The sequence below is a fragment of the Carassius carassius genome, chromosome 46 (genome assembly GCF_963082965.1).
Source record: "Carassius carassius chromosome 46, fCarCar2.1, whole genome shotgun sequence".
Classification (NCBI taxonomy): Eukaryota; Metazoa; Chordata; class Actinopteri; order Cypriniformes; family Cyprinidae; genus Carassius; species Carassius carassius.
Window position 1 is genome coordinate 16,240,326 of NC_081800.1, and position 14,725 is coordinate 16,255,050.

General features: G+C 36.9%; 2 protein-coding genes across 2 annotated transcripts in view; one reads left to right on the forward strand and one right to left on the reverse strand.

Annotated features, from left to right (window-relative positions):
* The window catches only part of LOC132129325 (RNA-binding motif, single-stranded-interacting protein 2-like), a 30,102-nt gene extending 26,380 nt beyond the window's left edge, over nt 1-3,722 (forward strand). Inside the window, exons 6-14 of the mRNA XM_059540873.1 lie at nt 50-129; nt 209-318; nt 429-475; nt 611-704; nt 933-983; nt 1,061-1,171; nt 2,197-2,277; nt 2,372-2,459; nt 2,690-3,722. Of these exons, the coding sequence (XP_059396856.1) occupies nt 50-129; nt 209-318; nt 429-475; nt 611-704; nt 933-983; nt 1,061-1,171; nt 2,197-2,277; nt 2,372-2,452 (655 nt within the window). The 3' untranslated portion in view covers nt 2,453-2,459; nt 2,690-3,722. The remainder of the gene's footprint in view (nt 1-49; nt 130-208; nt 319-428; nt 476-610; nt 705-932; nt 984-1,060; nt 1,172-2,196; nt 2,278-2,371; nt 2,460-2,689) is intronic.
* Nucleotides 3,723-5,059: 1,337 nt separating this feature from the next.
* Nucleotides 5,060-14,606, reverse strand: LOC132129314 (sentrin-specific protease 1-like). Its single transcript, XM_059540860.1, has 18 exons — nt 14,030-14,606; nt 13,473-13,534; nt 13,196-13,395; nt 12,960-13,044; nt 12,686-12,869; nt 12,353-12,500; nt 11,807-11,925; nt 9,686-9,969; nt 9,535-9,598; nt 9,421-9,459; nt 9,232-9,316; nt 9,008-9,151; nt 8,337-8,468; nt 7,976-8,179; nt 7,615-7,694; nt 7,380-7,464; nt 6,329-6,424; nt 5,060-6,233 (listed from the first exon to the last, which is right to left on the reverse strand). The coding sequence occupies exons 1-18, from the start codon at nt 14,164-14,166 to the stop codon at nt 6,171-6,173; spliced, it is 2,211 nt and encodes a 736-aa protein (XP_059396843.1). The 5' UTR covers nt 14,167-14,606; the 3' UTR covers nt 5,060-6,170.
* Between the last annotated feature and the right edge of the window lie 119 nt (nt 14,607-14,725).

The following is a 14,725-nucleotide window of genomic DNA, read 5'->3' on the forward strand; positions in this document are numbered from 1 at the left end:
TCATCATTAATATTCCATTAATAATGCATTTGCAATTACTCTATGTTAGGATGGAATCGACTGAAAAATGTGAGGCCATCATTCAACATTTCAATGGCAAATACATCAAGACTCCTCCTGGAGTAGCAGGTACTACATTTTTGTATTGAGTTTTGTGCTGACAAGATGGTTATGACAGGTAACAAATGAGAGTTATGTTTTCATTAAGTGCCTACAGAACCCTTGCTGTGTAAATTTGCGGATGGGGGACAGAAGAAACGTCTGAATCAGGGGAAATATCACCAGAATGGGCGGCAGTGGCCGAGAGAGGGCGAGACTGTGAGAGAGCTACTTTTCTCTTCTTTCTTCGCATAGATTTCAATTATTCTCTGGTCCAAGTTTGAATTCAACTGTCTCTCTCTCTCTCTCTCATTCTTACACACATACAGGGCGGGATGACGCTAACATATGACCCTACTCCTGCGTTACAAAATGGGTGAGTTCAGAAATTATTACTCAATAAATGTTGTAATTTGTGCTTTTAATTTTGACACTCCATGGCAACAGCTCTTTAAAAATTATCTTTAAAAGAAATGCTCTTAAAAAAAGATGTGTTTGTCCCCCCCTGCAGGTTTTACTCTCCTTCCTACAGCATTGCTCCTAACAGAATTATTGCTCAGACTTCCATCTCTCCCTACATGCACTCACCTGTATCCACCTACCAGGTTTGGAGGAGCCATTTGTTTAGCAAAAGCCATATTACTCTTCACGACTCATGCTCTAGTCTTTTGAAGCTCTACAGTCATTATATATTAGGAATCTGAGTTGTTGTTTACAGAAAAGACTTTACATACTCCCTAGCTTATTAGGTCTAAATTGTTATAGGTCTGAAGAATATAATAAAGAATAATGACCCAAATCTAAGATTAAAATGTGTCTCCTTTTAATATCAGGTACACAATCCCTCCTGGATACATCACCAGTCATACCTCATGCAGCCCACAGTAAGTTGCAGTTAAAGTGCTGCTCTATTTCCTAAAGCACCTCTGCCTGTATAACTTTCTGTCTCTTTTGGGCGCAGGGTACAGTCCTCACGCCCACAATGGACCACACCATGACCCTTCAGCCCACTGCTATAATAGGGCCTCTCACACAGCAACTCAGCCATCTAACCCTGGGCAGCACAGGCACGGTACGTCCCCCACAGATGCCCACAGAGAATTTATTACAAATGTCTTGAGAGAAAAAAAAAAAAAAGAAGAATTTTTCATTTTTATTTTAGTAGCAGTATTTCAGGGCTACCAGAGTTAACATGCTGACTAGTATCATTAAAAATATTTAACTGCGTTCAATTTCTCATGACAGGTTTTATAATATTACCATGTATCAGAAACTTGGGGCTAATTGTATTTTTGCATTTTAAGGTAGTCTTGGTGTCAATGAAAATGTATTTAAGTTTAGTTTCAGTTATTAATATATGTGTTTGTTTTAGGGCTGCACGATATAACATTATAAAACCGATATTGCAAAATATGCGGTGCATTTATAAAAGTTTGACAGATTAAGATTTGAAAATGAAGAAATTCACACAAATTATAGTATTGTAAATTTTACAGTGTACTATTACAATATTTGTAATACTTTTATTAAATATTCAATTTATTGTATAGTACAGTAGTATTATTGCAATATAGTTTTACAAAATGTAAAAATAATCACATTAAAAATATCATATTTTATGGTCAAATTGCATGGGTCAAAAACAGTGGTAATGGGGCCTATAAAATTCCAACGAAGACAGAATAGTTTCAGAATTTTTTCTCTCACTAAATTCACTATATTACATTTTATAACAAGTTGTCCCCAAATTGCTCAGCCCTAAAGGTATGATTCACACTCAAACAATTGTCAGTCTCAAATTAAAAAAAGGAATTTTTCAGCTTTTAAAGTATTTGTATTTAATAGCCTTTTTTATCATCCTAAATATATATATAAATTTTCTTTCTTTTTTTTATAGTGCAATACATCACAGAAAAATAAAATATACCATTGACATTTTTTTTTCCAATACCATGTAGCTCTAGAAATGTTGCGTCACAGCAATGTACGAAATTATAAGAATTCTACATAACCATGATGAACAAGAAGTTCATCCGCTTAAAATATTCCTCTAATGTGTACTATCTGTGTAAATCACACATTTGTCAATGTCCTCAGTACATGTCTGCAAACGCAGCTATGCAAGGGACCTACATACCACAATACGCCCAAGTGCCTCCTTCAAGCATTATAGCCGAGGTATGAAATCTCTGCATGCCCAATTATTCCAAGTGTTTCAAAGCCTGATTCACTGTGATGTATTGTCAGTAATGTTGACCTCATGCCACTACAGGAAAATAGTGTCCAACAGCAGCAGGTTGCAATAGAGACACCCACAGACCACACAACATACTCCTATCAGCATTGCAAGTGAAGAGGAGGTGGGCTACTTCCTGTTCCTTTGGAAATGTTGTGGTCTGTAATGGAAAGAGAGAGTGAAAACAATGTTTATCCACAAGAAAATTTTGTCATGATGTTGTATTAGCATATTTGCTGTATCCAAGAAATTATAAAACCAATTTTTCTGAACAAGATGGATGAGTAGCTCAAGTTGTTTATGTTTTTATAAGCTTCTTGTCTGACTCTAATATCTTTCCTTCTCTTATTTTAGTACATTCATATGAGTGACGGAGGACTTTGGATACTGAACCACTTCTCTTGACATAAAAACAAATGGGCATTGCGAAAAGGAACAGAGAAGCGTGTCTCTTTCCAATGAAAGAAAGCAGACATTTTTGCAACTTTTTTTTTTCTTGGAGAGGACCAACCGATAATGAAAGTAAGTGGAAGACTTGGATGGAGAAAGCTATGACTGCTATGTCATAAAAGTTCACAGAAAGCGGAGTAAGCTTTTTAACACAAAGACTCACATACATGCACACACACTCCCAACACACTTTGAGAAATATTTTTCTGCAACTTTATTTTCTAAAATGTTCTGCAAAGCCAGAATGAAACACCATGTGTCATTTTAATTTGATTTAATGTTTTTGTAAAATTCTTCCAAGATTTTTTTGACTGCTTTTGAACTGTCTGCTGCAAAAGGAGGAATTTTGTACATAAAAAAACTGTTTTTGAAAGGTTCTTGCAGCATTTTTCTTGAATATTGATTTAAGGGAATCCTGATGAACCTGCTGAAACCAGCAGCTAACTCGTTTTGATAGATCTACAGAAAAATGTGCTGTATCGAAGAGCGTTGTTAATGCACTCATTGTTTCAAGCAAGATTGTGTCTAGCGAGATGAGACTGAATTCTGAAACAGAGACCTCATATACCCTCACGAAGAAAAAAAAAAAAAGTACTTTTTCCCTTCCAAAATGCTGCTTTATCTTGTAAGTTAGGTTACGTTTAAATGTTGAAATTTATTTTTGTATTTGAAGATAATTTTTTTAAAGAAAATTTCAAACAGAAGCTATTTGGATGATAAAACTTTTTTATGGCTTTGTTTTCATGATAATAGTCCTGTCTTGCCTCTTCATGCATATGGGTTATGTCTTTTCTTTTATGCATTGTAAGGAGTGCACCTCCAATGTTGTAATGTAGGCCTGTAAATTAATTTTTCTTGCTTTGGTGAACTTAAATAGTGAGGAGTGTGTTTTTTGGGATGTGTCCCCTGAGATATAAAAATGGCAATATAATGAAAACCAAGAGAGTTCTTCCGTTATTAGTGGAACACTCCTTCAGTTTCTTTCCTTCCTTCTTAGGTACAGATTCTGAGTCTGGAATAGTGATTATTTGTGTTGTGCTCTGTGCATAAATATAAATCCAAGATGCTGAATTATACATTTAAAAGGGTCATATGATGCGATTTCAATTTTTTTCTTTCTCTTTGGAATGTTACAAGCTCTTGGTTCATGAAGAAGATCTGTAAAGTTGCAAAGACCAATGTCTCAAATCCAAAGAGATATTCTTTTATCAAAGTTCAGACTCTGCCCCTAAAACGGCTCATTCAAAGGCCCCATGTGTCTGTCACTATGTGGAAAATTTGCACGCCCAAATGTTCACACAAAGAGAGAAGGCGTGGTTGCAGTAAGTGTTGAAGCAGCTTTAAAAAAGCATAATATGGCCCCTTTCAAGCCACTGAACAGCACAATCTATTCAGTTATGTATGAAATCAGATATATTACTATGATTCAAAATATATTAGGTTAAACGGATTATACTGTCTCATTAAAAATAGGACTTACTAGGCATACAATATTTACATTTCACATATTCACACGTTTGAGTTAAGATTTTCAAGAAATATATACCCAACATCATTTAATATTTTATAATCTTTTGAGTTTCTAAAGAAGCTAACTTAGTCAGCTTCTCCAAATTTACTCCGCGAAAAGTTTTGTTATTTCTTACGATTATTAAAATGAAACAGCACCGCTGTTTTTAGTAATATTTTGTAATGGAGGCTACAAAGTAAAAAAAAAACGTACATGCGACGTACATTCAACAGCGGAGGAATCTTCAGCGTCACGGCAAAATAAATCTTATTTACCTCGGTTGTTAATGATTTCGTAGGCTGTATTAAATGTGACGCAATAAACTGATCATTTACCTCGAAATAATGACCAGAAACGTCGTTCTCGGGAGTTGTCATCACGTGTATCACGACCAGTGTAGATTCAAGAACACGAACGATTCACGCAGTTCCACGTAAGCAATCAAAAACGTACAGTGCAAACAATCTATGCGCAAACAGCGTAGTGTATTTGTGAAATGAAAAGTTAAAACTAAATAGTTATCGTTTTGAATAACTCTGCATTGTATTATTTACAGCCTTATAAGGAGAAAAAAAATCATATGTACCCAATGTATATTTGAATCAGTCTATAAGGTATTGTTTACAATTTTACCAGAAATAATTTCATATGCAAAAAAAACAATTAAAATAAACACAAATGACTTTTTTGTCATGGAATAGTCTTTACAATTTAATTTCTAAAACAGTGAAACATGAGCTTGAGAGACGAGACTCAAACAAGAATTCATTTGAAATCTCATTTTTCCTCTGATACATATAACCTCAGGAATTTATTTCCAGTAAGATCTCTTCCACATACAAAAACAGATAATAAAAGGTACAAAATGAGTATTAAATATGTCTTCAGCTTTACTGTATAGTCACTGTATATACAATAATTGTCAATATCCTGCAAAAAAAAAAAAATCTAGAAAATTGCCAAAAATAGTTTTCTCTTACATAAAAGGAAGAACAGAACAGAGGAGTTGTATGACACTATTGGGCTGTGAAAAAGCAAATACATGTAAGTGCAGTCTGTCTGAGTTGACCAACATGATCAGAAGACTCCCAAGTTATCAAAAAGCCACCAAATACTGATAAAAATAAACATCCCTGTGATGGTAGAACTCCCATCCCAAAACATACTGAAGTCAAAAGCGTTGCAGCACAAGAGCTTTTCATCACCTCTAGGGAAAAAAGAACCACAAAACTCTCCAAAAAGACGACTCTGAGTCTTAAGTTACTTATTTAAAAAATATTAATTTTACTGTTAATTACCTTGACAGCGTCTGTATAAAACATACTGGTATCAAATGTCACAAATATTAAGTAAACTGCTGTTTTCAGTAGAAAACCTCTGAGTCTGTGATTGTCAATTCCAGATATTTTACTAGTCCTAGAGTAAAAACACATCGGTGTAAAACTCCCTAAAACATATTACTGTAACATTTATGACTTCAGATGATTTGAGATCAAGCACACTCCATGTCAATTAACACAAATGATTATTTGAAGTCATCTTAAGACAGGCCATATATTGACAGCTATTGCAAAAGAATGGCAGCACAAGAAAAGATTGACAATAACGTCCTTCCATTGTCAGTCAAACAACATTCGCTGGCAAAGCAAAAGCAAGTCAAGTTATAGGGAACTATAAAGGGACATAAAACCATTGCCCCTACTCTTAAAGGCTGAGACTATGTCCATAAAGGACTTCCCGAGTTTCATTTAGACAGCAAAGAAATGACCGGTGATTAAGGGCATCCCATATTTGTCTCAGAGTTCCTGAAGTGCACAGGAGCCCTCGTATCCATACGACATATCAAAATATGTTCTATACAAAAGAATCATCCAATCACAACAGTTTCTGGTTCAGGATCTCCCATACCATTCGTCTTCTGAAATAAGGCATGTGTTTCTGTTTGAAAAATGACAAAAGAAGTAAATGAAAAATTCATATAGAAGTGTGACCAGCCAATAATTTATTTCAAACTCTATCCAACTGACGCTCACCTGTGTGAATGTGATTGGCCGGTCTTTGGTGATGTATTCAGCATATTTGCATGTGAACATTCCGCAATCACTTCCATTCATTTGCTGAGGAATCTCCTAAGGATTCGGAAGACAAAATCTTTGAGATGATCCTCAAGCTTTTTGGTCAATTTAAAGGGTTAATTCACCCGAGAATGAAAATTCGTCCAACTTCTACTCACCATCGAAGCATCCTAGGTGTATGTGACTTTCTTCTATCAGAATAATCCAATCGGAGATATATTCAAAATTGTCCTTGCTCTTTCTTCCAAGTCTTTCAATGGGGGTAAGTGGATGTGTGTTTTCAACAGTTCAGTAGACGCGAAATAAATAGCACACATCTGTAATAAAACGTCCCTCACACAGCTCCGGGTGGTGAATGAAGGCCCCCTGTAGCAAATCCATGTGTTTTTATAAGATAAATATTCAGATTTCAACCGTAATAAACAAATTTTTTCTCACTTCTGCTGACTGTTGGGAACTGAAGACGTGCAGGCGGATGTCTTAGTTCGTCAGAGCTGCGTGGTTAGTGGCGAGCGTGGAGAGAGAGAACAAAACATAATGCTGCTCACGAATTAGAAGCACAAAATGAGGATTTGCAAAGAAAAATGTCAGAAGATTTCGAAATAAGCCAAGAGGAGACTTTTTCTTTTGCTGAAGTAAGGACACTTTGTTTCCGTTGATCCTACACTTCCCAGAGGCGCACGTGCGACACATACATCTTCCATCTTCTGCATCCTAGTCAGCAGATGTTGAAATCTGAAATCTGAGCTGTGTTAGGGACTTTTTATTACAGATGCGCGCACTTTATTTCACGTCTTCTGAACTATTGACAGAAAACACCCGCTTACCCACACTGAAAGGCGTGGAAGAGCAAGGAAATTTTTTTTATTCAACTCCAAATAGATTATTCTGAAAGAAGAAAGTCACATAAACCTAGGATGCTTCGAAGCAGAGTTGACATGGATGAATTAGAATTTTTGGGTGAACTAACCCTTTAAGCCCCAAATTATGCTTACGTAGGTAAACTCACATTGCGTCTTTTACTTTTTAGAGTCCATTCTGAGGTATCAAAGTTCTGCCCCTTCTTTTCTTCACTTTCTTGTTTCAGATATTTTCTGTTATACAGAGACACAATTAAGACACATTTGACAACTGTCTAGTCATACATTATTTATTCTATTTCTTAATGGGTTATCACGGGACTCATTTTGAAAAGGCACTTCTTGCAGACCCGTTTCATCATCTAATCCTCAAGCAGCACTCACAATAAAATCCTGCAGGCCTCGTCGTTGTTTCCTCCCATTGAATCAAAGTAAGTGATGCTCTTCTTACGAAAATCCACCACCTTTCAAAAGGCAAAAAAAAAACACTTTGCACTTGACAGCAAACCTATTTGAATTCTTAATTTATTAAACTGATTGAAATGCATCATAATGCTACATTTAAATTTATGTATTTAGCAGACGCTTTTATCCAAAGCAACTTACAGTGCATTCAGGCTATACTTTTTTTTTACCAGTATGAGAGTATAATACTATTCTGAATTACTTGTGAATGTCAAGAAAACAAGCATCAGTCCACTTGCACATGTCCTCAATGTGACCTTGCTGCTGGTTAGCTACTTACAGACAGGCACCAGTGCACCCCCAGGTGGACAGGCACCAGAATGATGTCTACAGAAAAGATGTCCACTTTCTTGGTCCAGCGGCGGACCGCAGAGTAACCGGAGCTCCGCAGCTTGGGAAAGAAGAAGGTGTTGAAAGTGTAAGCCGAGGGCAGGTTGGGCTGTTTACTGCGCTCCACCAGCAGGTTCATGTAGAAATTAATAACCTGAAATGGAGGAAATATATCAGTCAGACACTTAAATCATTGACAAAATGATAATTATGGCAACACCTCAGACAAAATGATTAAGAAGGGACTCTTTTCAGAATCCATTTACTGACAGGCTTGTACAGAAACCTGAATGACGTAATAAAGTTCTGACCTCATCGTTGAGCCAGTTAAGGTGGTTGAGCGTCTGGAGGTCTTTTCTGGTGATGGTGAGGCGGAAGCCCTCGCTGAGAACCTCATCCAGACTACTGCCTCTCAGTGCTCTGCTCACCTCCTTCTCCATGTCCTGTGAGCACCACAAGCAGGAAACACACCATTCAAGTACAAAATAAAACACATACTAATAAAAGAACACTTTGTTTACTTGCAAATGTGACCAATAACCAACAAGAATTGCGAACATAAATTGTTCAAATGTACTGTTAAATTATTTAAAATAATAATAACAGAACATTTCAGGGGGTTCTTAAAGTGAATATTTTAAGTTATAAAAAGTTTGGAATTCTACTGAAATGCATTTTAAGTCTGACCAAATTGACATTACAGCACTGAACTATAATGATTATACATTCAGTTAATAAAGTCAAATACTGCAGGGATTGAACAACTGTTCAAAAAAATTAAATGTTATGAAGTATAATGAAAAAATATTTAAAATCTTTGAAATATTTCAATAATAATAACTTCACTTTGCACAAGAAGAAGTCAATGCTATAAGAAAACAACAATAAAAATATGTTTGTTATAAACCATGCTGGATAACATCTGAATTTTCAGGCATTCCAGAAAGACAAATGCAATCTTTTCACTAATAGAAGCACTTACCTCTGTTAACTCTGGGAACTCTGGCTCCTCTTTAAAAGGCTGAGGTCTTGGGATAACAGCTGCAACAGGAACCTCCCTCTCTAGAGGGACTCGAACCTTTAGCTCAACACTTGCTGGGGCTGCTCGACCCTCTCCCGAGAGGCGCTTATGATACAAATGAGAGCATGAGTGCTTTAGTCACATAAAATGTCAGTGTAGCATATAAAGAGGGGAAACTTACTCACCTGGCGCAGAAGCTGAGAGGCTAGAGCCTCCTGTTCTTCAATCAACCTTCGCCGCTCCCGAGCTCGAGAGTCATAGAGGCTAGTCCTGAAAATACACAGCAAATATGGCTGATATCATAAGCTATTCACTTCCATGAGCTAAATGCACTGATCCTTGTACACGTTAGACAAGACATAACAAGTACTCACAGTTCTTTGATCCACAGTTCAGCCTGGAAGCATGGCACCCTAGAAAAGGTAAGAAAGTGTTACATAGAGAAAAAAAGAAACGGATGAAAAGATCAACTAAAAATGTTATGCTACCTTGAGCTTTCATGTTTCTTCCCCTGCTGCTCCATCACAAAAATGACTGAATCTCCATCATGAGCTTAAGAAAGTGAAACAGGGCATAAAGTCAATCTTTAAGCCAGGATTACATTACAAACATTAAAAACAAAGAAAAAACAGGACTTACCTGATGACTGCGTGTCCTGAGAGGAGGTATCCTGAAGGGCTGCTGGTGATGGAGCTGAGGGAACAGCTGATCCTTTAGTGCTGGGCTCAAGGTCATGGGTCCATAGCTGAGGCTCTGGAATGCTAGAGGACGCACCAGGACTGGGAAGGCCACTGGATGTCTGGCTGGACCCAGGCCGGGGGCTGGGAGGCGGACTGGATAACCCGTAGGATGACACTCCAGCACCAGAGCCTGTTGGAGAGGCACAATGAAGAGGACTTCGACTGGACGACAGGAAGCTGGAGCTGAAATGAGACCAAATGTTTCGCTGTAAGTAAGAGAAACCATCAAAAATTTTCTTAAAGGAATAGTCTCCGAAGAATACATGCCCCATCAATTGAAGCCCATTTCACCAAAAACTTCAGAAAATTCTTGAAGACACCATTAACAATCCATATGAATCGAGTGATTAATATGATAAACAAAAAAATCAAACCGGTTTGCTTGACTAGCAACAACAAATGAGGTTTGTACTGATGTGTTGCAAGCATGTTTGTGCTTCGGCTAGAACCAATGAGATTTGTTTTTGCATATCAAGTAAGCACAGCTGAGCTTCTGTGTTTAATATATTTGATAAACTCTATGCATGTGTGCTGATTAACGTTTTTATGTGAATAAAGCATGTTACAATTTACTCAAATCCGGATGTGATTCACGATACTGATTTCACAATACCATTTTCTCACAAAAAATGTTTAAAAACAAAATGAGATGAGAAATTTACAAATGACAAATAACAAAACTAAAATGAAGTTTAAAAACAAATACCAAATCGAATAAATAAACAACACAAATAGGTATGTGACGATGCACCGTGAGCCGGATTGAAAATCTATGCAAATACGTAACGATTCAAATCGGTTGAGATGTTAAATGAATCACAATACAGTTGTAGTCTTGATACTTAGTTTTGTCTTCATATACAGGTGCATCTCAAAAAATGTGAATATCTATTTTTTTGTAATTTAATAAAAAAAAGCTAACTTTCTTATATTCTAGATTCATTGCACTCAAACTGAAATATTTCAAGAGTTTTTTTATTTTAATTCTGATTGTTACGACTTACAGTTTAGGAAAATTGAAAAATTCAGTATCTCAAAATTTGAATATTCAATTTTGAGCTTGATTAGTTTGATTAATTTTGAGTATAAATACTGGGTACCACTTGGGCTAGTTTAGAACATGTAATCACAATTATGGGAAAGACTGCTGACTTGACAAATGTCCAGAAGACTATCATCAACACCCTCCTTAAGAAAATTAAGCCACAGAAGGCCATTGCTGAAAGGGCTGGCTGTTCACAGAGTGATGTATCAAAATATATTTATAGAAAGTTGACTGGAAGGAAAAAGTGTGGTAGGAAAAAAGGTGGGATGACCAAAAACTTGGGAAGATTGAAGAACTTGGGAGAGCTTCACAAGGAGTGGACTGATGCTGGAGTCATCTGCTGACAAGCTTTATTTCCTTTTCCAGCAGGACTTTAGCACCTGCCCACAGTGTCAAAACCACTTTCAAGTGGTTTGCTGCCCATGATATTACTGTGCTTGATTGGCCAAACAGCTCTACTGAACTGAACCTCACAGAGAATCTATGGGGTATTGAGAAGAGTAAGATAAGTAACATCTGACAAACAATACAGAGGAGCTGAAGGCCACTATCAAAGCAACCTAGACTTCAATAACGCCTCAGCAGTGTCACAGTCTGATCGCCTCCATGCCACACTGTATTGAAGCAGTAATTTGTGCAAAAGGAGCCCCAACCAAGTATTGAGTGCATAATTAAACCTGCTTTGGAGATCTTGAACATTTCTGATTTGTAAATTTGAGAAAATATTAACTTTTTCTGAGATACTGAATTTATAATTTTCCAATTTGAATAGTTATATGTTTGTATTGATTTTCAACAGGCTCGAGGTGCATCGTTACATCCCTAATAAAAAGTAACCATGTTTGGAATGATATGAAGTTGAGCAATAGAATGATAGAATGTTCAATTTCGGATAAACTATCCCTTTAAAGAGCTCAGGTTTAGCCACAGACATGAAGAATACAGGTTTTGAAGTACCATGACACAGATACTCACAAATCTCGATGCAAGCGAATGCTGGAGTAAGAACTTCCATCATGAAGAAAGGTCGACTGGCCACCAGACACCATGGCTAGAAGCTGCCTGTAAACCTCCTTTTCTTCCACACGCACGGACTATAAAAAAAAAAAACAAAAGCAAAGTCTAATTAGAGCTGCACTGTCTGGGAGAAAATCTAATCACATTTTTTCTGATTAAATAAAAAAAACAACAATCTCCTGATTTGCTGTACTTGTTTGTTTGGCTACAGAATTTGGCCCAAATTGCAATTAAATATCATTTTGACTACACAACAACAATAATAATAAACATTATTATAACTATTATTATTACTACTAAATAAAAATATCTTGAGCTGAACATGTAAATGCAAACAGTTCTTCAATCTGAAACACGCTGCACACTATATAAATCACAGCCCTTGTTACCTGATAATTAGTATTCAGTTTTACTCTAATTGTGCAGTCCTAAGTGTAATTTTACCATTTATGTTGTCATGAAATATTTGGTTTATTAAACAAACCAGTACAACAAGTGTCGGACCTCCTGTGCTGTACAGTGGGCTCTCCTCTGGAAGAGACGGTTAGAGCTGCCGTGTGAAGGACTCTGGACCACTCGGATGGGAAAGGTCTTCTCATATAGGCTGGTATAACTGGCTTGTCCTGAACTGGTCTCAGAAGATGATGAAATGCTACAACACAGAAAAAAAATTTCCTTTCAATTTCATATCCTTGCATTTAATTACACTCTTTCAAACCGAAGCAATAATATCGAACAACAAAACATTTAACAAAAAATCTAATTCAATTATTTAATTATGATTCTTTCTAACATGAATGTCATGATCTAACACATTTATTCTATGTTTAATTCAACCTGTGTGGTCGGTGGTACAGGGATCTGCCCAAGCGGGGAGAGGGGGATGGTTTTGGCAAGGAGGCAGAGGGTAAATTAACAGAGTGTCCGTTAGCTTTGTGTGTCTCTTGGGGTGGATGGTCCATACAAACTTGTCTTCTGCTTGCTTTTGATATGGTGACACACTGTTCAGTCTGTAAGGAATCTGTCACAACAGAAAAAAAGAAAATATATGTAACTTGCAGATAGAAAATCAAATAACGACACACAGAAAACATGACCAATTTACCATTACCAGTTGTTGTGACAGTCCTCCATTGAACTGAACTAGATGGAGCTACAAATGTGTCCTCAAGTATATCATGTGACCGATCCCCAAACTTTAAGAAAAAGCAAAACAGAAGTGAACATGCCAAAATATATAGCATACATAAAATTAATTAGACTGCACGACAGCTTTTGCTCTTCTGTGACACTTGATCTCAAAGAAATGAAGTAAACCCACTGAGATCTTGATGAGCAAAAAAGTACCTTGTTTTCCACCCACAAAGATGCTGATGCAGCGGAATTGGCTGCAGGTTCTGATGGTATTCCTTTTTGAGGGGGATCCGCTGATGTCAGAAACATGTTCCTTGGATTAGGTCTGACACTGTTCTTCATCCAAAAAGCAACACTCGAACCATGTGTCTTCACTCCCTCAGCTGCATTCTTCACTGTATCCATAATATCTCCTAAAGAACAAGCAACAGAATGTTCTTGTAACTGGCATAAATCAGTTTTATCAAGTATCAGATTAGTGTTTATTTACCCATTCTGAATTTCTTCACCGCTTTCTCCTCCTCCTGATCAACTGCATCTCCATCTTCCAAACTGTATGAAAACAAAATTGAGAAAGTTATGCGCATGTAACAAATATTTAAGAACACGTAACAAATATTTACGAAAAGAACAGGTAACAAATATTTAGGAAAAGAACACGTAACAAATATTAAAGAAAATTTGTATTGATTGGTTTCTAATCAATACTTATATATAAACATAAATTCATAAAAAAATAAGAGAATGCAATAGCATAACATAAACTTTAATTTTTTTAAACATATATTGTATTAAACAACGAAAGAGACGAAAAATAAACAAGAAAATGAATATTTTTCCAGAAACTCCGGACATGCACGTGTTTCTAACTTCATCCTATCAAAACAATGACCAAATGTCAAAATCAAACATATTGACATTTTTAAAAAAAAAACTGTTTACAGACCTAAACTTTTATTAGAAGATCAAATAATAAATACAATAACAGTCCTTGCACTTGTAAGCGATCCGCTCATTGTTCTTTGCACATATAAACAATCCTTTTACCAGTCTAGTGGTCTCTTTCTCCGTGATGTCCCGTCCTGATCCACTCTCACGGGACCGGTGTGAACCGCAGCAGCTGGTGCTCCGTTTCGCAGACTGGCGATTCCGGTTCCGATCCATTCATAAAACTTATTAAACATGATGAAGGACTGAAAGCCTCGATTGTAGCAGGATAAATCGTTAGGGCTGTCAGCGCAGTCCCAAACGCGGGCTCCCTCTGCCCTTCATCCGCATGCCACTGCTAACCAGCTTAGTTCGATAAAAGTAGCTGAATCCTTCACTTAAACACGACTAAACTAGTTCAGATAAATCCTCACCGCTGATCTTTAGCTCAACCAGCTAACCAGCTGCTAACATGTGAGAGACCAGCCCAACAATATTTACCTCTTCAGGTTAAGCGAGCTCCATATAGCTGCCCGTGTGTGTTAGTATCTGTTGTGAATATTTTTTCCTAACTGACTCGAATTTCTCAGAACCCTTGAGGGATTCTGTGAATGAGATATTGAGTACACAAAGTTAAATTAACGCCTCCCGCTTCTTCCTTATTTAAAAGCAGAATATGGCCGATGCCCACATGTTAAAACCGCGCTTTCCCATTGGATGAGCGGCGCGGAAGCGCGTCATCGGTGCGCAGTGTTTTCAAAGAGGAATGGTGGGATCGTCCGCGCTTTGCTTTTCAACTTGTGCTAAATGTGTCTT

Coding starts and splice junctions, on each gene's coding strand:
- LOC132129314 (XM_059540860.1), bottom strand. CDS start 14,166: ATGTTTAATAAGTTTTATGAATGGATCGGAACCGGAATCGCCAGTCTG. Junction 13,396..13,472: donor GGTGAAGAAATTCAGAATGG/GTAAATAAACAC, acceptor CTTGTTCTTTAG/GAGATATTATGGATACAGTG. Junction 9,317..9,420: donor GAACTGTGGATCAAAGAACT/GTGAGTACTTGT, acceptor GTGTATTTTCAG/GACTAGCCTCTATGACTCTC.